This window comes from Hippocampus comes, unplaced genomic scaffold, assembly GCF_001891065.2.
Source record: "Hippocampus comes isolate QL1 unplaced genomic scaffold, H_comes_QL1_v1.1 scaffold9, whole genome shotgun sequence".
Lineage (NCBI taxonomy): Eukaryota > Metazoa > Chordata > Actinopteri > Syngnathiformes > Syngnathidae > Hippocampus > Hippocampus comes.
This window is the reverse complement of record NW_017805275.1, coordinates 1,399,978-1,403,135: the sequence shown is the minus strand read 5'-3', so window position 1 is coordinate 1,403,135 and position 3,158 is coordinate 1,399,978. Positions and strand designations below refer to the sequence as shown.

General features: G+C 45.0%; 1 protein-coding gene across 2 annotated transcripts; it reads left to right on the top strand.

Moving 5' to 3' along the window:
* Window positions 1-213: 213 nt before the first annotated feature.
* On the top strand, window positions 214-2,796 carry LOC109515716 (uncharacterized). Of its 2 annotated transcripts, XM_019869680.1 has the most exons (5): window positions 215-521; window positions 642-801; window positions 894-1,137; window positions 1,210-1,328; window positions 1,425-2,796. In XM_019869680.1, exons 1-5 carry the CDS (start codon window positions 508-510, stop codon window positions 1,950-1,952), a joined length of 1,065 nt encoding a protein of 354 aa, XP_019725239.1. In that variant the 5' UTR covers window positions 215-507; the 3' UTR covers window positions 1,953-2,796. The 2 variants fall into 2 exon arrangements, with proteins under 2 accessions (XP_019725238.1, XP_019725239.1); XM_019869679.1 differs by having other exon boundaries at window positions 214-801.
* Window positions 2,797-3,158: the final 362 nt, after the last annotated feature.

The following is a 3,158-nucleotide window of genomic DNA, read 5'->3' as shown; positions in this document are numbered from 1 at the left end:
GGTGAAACTGAATGTGGACATTGCCATTTCCACAACAAGATGACGGTCAACCATCAGTCTCAACGGTCTTGGAATATAAGGAATCTGCAAAACAGCATCAATGTGTTTCTACCCAGAGTTTTTTATTGGTCAATAGATAAGAATGTCACAACAGCCATAAACTCTGCCAAGCACGTAGCGAATGTGACCAGGCAAACAAAAGCTCATTTTGTTGTGTGACCGCCCACAAGTAACAAGCTTTGGTTCTCACTGTCCCCCGTCGCTCCAAGATAGGCCCATTCATTGAAGAGGAAATACCAGCACACGTAATGACGCACGTGGGCAAAGAGAAACGAAAGTGAGAATCGGCAGCAGCTGGTTCATACTCTCTCGCACCTGATTGGGTAAACAGGGCAAGCCGAACAGGCTGGGTGAGGTTGCCTGATGAGAAAGGAACACTCTTGACAGAGCAAGGGTCAATAGGTGCCGGTCTTCTGACGCACTGGAAAGCTGACATTCTTCACCGGAATGGAGAAACCAGGGTAGGTCCGAATGTGTGCGCGTTGCTTGCAAAATTTGGGGAAGGCTGCATTACATCCAACAATTGTACTGTAATATTGAGGCAAGTGAATGAATGACATCTCATTTTCCCTTTGCCTCAGTGAGCTTTTGAGCAGGGATTACTTTCTCTTCCAATACGAAAATGCACTTTTTGGAGCACGTGGGAGAGCCTATCTGTGCTTTACAGCACAAAGCGATCAAAATGGGGCTACTTCTGTCTCCGGATATTTCTGCAGTACCTCTGGTGAAGCGCACGCAGAGGTGAGTATGGAGAAGCATCCCGGAGCGCCTTCTCAGAAGATCCCTTTCAAATGCTCATTGTCATCCATTTGTTTGCTCACTCTCTCACGTAGATGCGTTTTCTGGATTACTTGAAAACGTCGCATCGAGGACACAACAACAGGGTCACATGTTACTTGTCCTGGTCCCCCTGCGCAAACTGCTCCCAGGCATTAGTCCAATTCCTCCAAAACAACGCAAACATAAAGCTCAGGATCTTCGTGTCACGCCTCTACCGCACGGACATCAAGGAAAATCGCAAGGGCCTGCAATTGCTGAGTGACGCCGGAGTGCCCCTCCGAGTCATGAATAACAAAGGTCATTGAGAATTATGATACATTCTCGACAACTAAACCGAATGCTGAGGATTCTTTTCCCCATTCTCCGTAGACTTTGAATACTGCTGGAAAACCTTTGTTGATCATCAACAGAGCGCCTTCCCACCTTGGGACCACATTCTCGGAAACCAGGAGCATTATCAAGAAGAACTCTCGGATATTCTCCAGCAGGTAACTGACATCCGAGCTATGATTGACAGCAAACGTGCAAAATACAACTGGTCTAATCACCCGTTGGCATATCATTTCCTCCTCTTTTTAAAATAGAACGACGTTGGCGCATGGGACGGCGGGGTATGCGTGCTTATCGTCGGGACTTCGATGGTCCGGCATGTGAAGATTAGCAGATGCAGCATTTCTTGTCACCCAGGTGCACACGTTCAGGATGTCAATGACGTCATCCCCCGTCTGCTGGCTCAGCAGCCGTCGGTCTCTGCCGTGGTTGCTCACGTTGGAACGTGGGACCACAACCTGCAACAGTCAGAGAAACTTAAGAATGACTACATCTCCCTCATACGCACCATCCAGGACACAAAGAAGCGTGTCATCGTCTCAGGTCCCTTTGTTCCACCCTGCTTTGGTGAGGTCAAGTTTAGCCGTATCAGACAACTCCATATCTGGCTTAAAGGATACTGTCGCAGCGGAGGCATCCCCTATGTGGACAACTTCACCACTTTTCTCAATAGACGGGATCTTTTCAAGCCAGACCACCTCCACCCAAATCTCTTTGGATCTCGGCTTTTAGCCATGAACATTGAACTCACTCTGCTCTCCTGCAATGCGTTCTCCAAATAACGGTCATTGATCACGAGTACTGTTCACCTTCACCTTCAACCAGTCAGAACTTCCATTGGACCTGCGCACAATAACATCCCCAACGCAAGTGAGTGGTGGACCTGCCTCCTGCGAGTTCCCATCACATCTGGTTTTGATGAGTGCACATTTCGTAGGAACATGAATCTGGCATGCTGAATGCACGCTTCTCCTGTCAACATTACGTTCATTATAAATCCCCTGGTTGTTGACGATAAAATGGACTTTATTTTACTCACGGAGGCAAGGCTAGATTTCCTTTTACTGTTGCAAATGATTTGAATTCGATTCCTTTGCTTCCTCTGTCATTCCGCTCTCCCGCACTATTCAGAACAAGGCAACATCCCACTTCTGTTATCAGTGATTTTTCGGAATTTCTATGAGTCATACACACCACCTACAATAAGTGGAGATTTTTATTTGCATAGTGAGTATTTTTGAACCTCCTCAGCTGCTTGGACATTGAACAGCACGCCACCCAGCCAACTCACAACAGGGTGTGCTCTCATCCTGGATCTCCTTATAAACTGTCAACTCGTGCGCCCTCTTTTGTGAGCTGGCTATGTCGACCAAAAAGTCGGGATGTTTTTTTCTTTTTTGTTTTGTTTTAAATACCATTATCAGTTTTACCCCTCATGACTCCAAGGTAAAGGTGAGGAAATGCTCTCTGACTTGTGAAGTGGTTGCTAATTTTATCGAGATTTTTACAACACACCTCTGCTGATATTTTATTTGCAGCTTGTGATTCTATTTTTTTTTTTTTTACAATTTTAAAACCAAACTCAAGTTAACACTGGATTGAGTGGTTCCACTTTTGACAAAAAAATAAATCTTACACCACTAAGCCGCGAAGAAAGGTTGAAATCAAAAAATGAAATTGGAGGAATGGAGAGAGAATGCGGACAAAAAACAAAGTGACAGTTCACCATGAAATATTCTGTGAACATCTCAAAATCTACATAATGCACTCAAACAGGCAAGAATTTCCCCCTCCCCACCCTTTTTTTTTCTTCAAAATTCCTCGCAGAAAACAAAAACAATCCCAAATTCCCTTCCTCCACCATCAACCTTTTACTGAACACCAATTTGGATAAATTCAAGTCCCACATCACGCTTAAAAATAATGTTTGGCTTATTTGAGAAAATTTGAATGTTGTGAATTACTCTCATCAAATGGGTGTCTGCCCC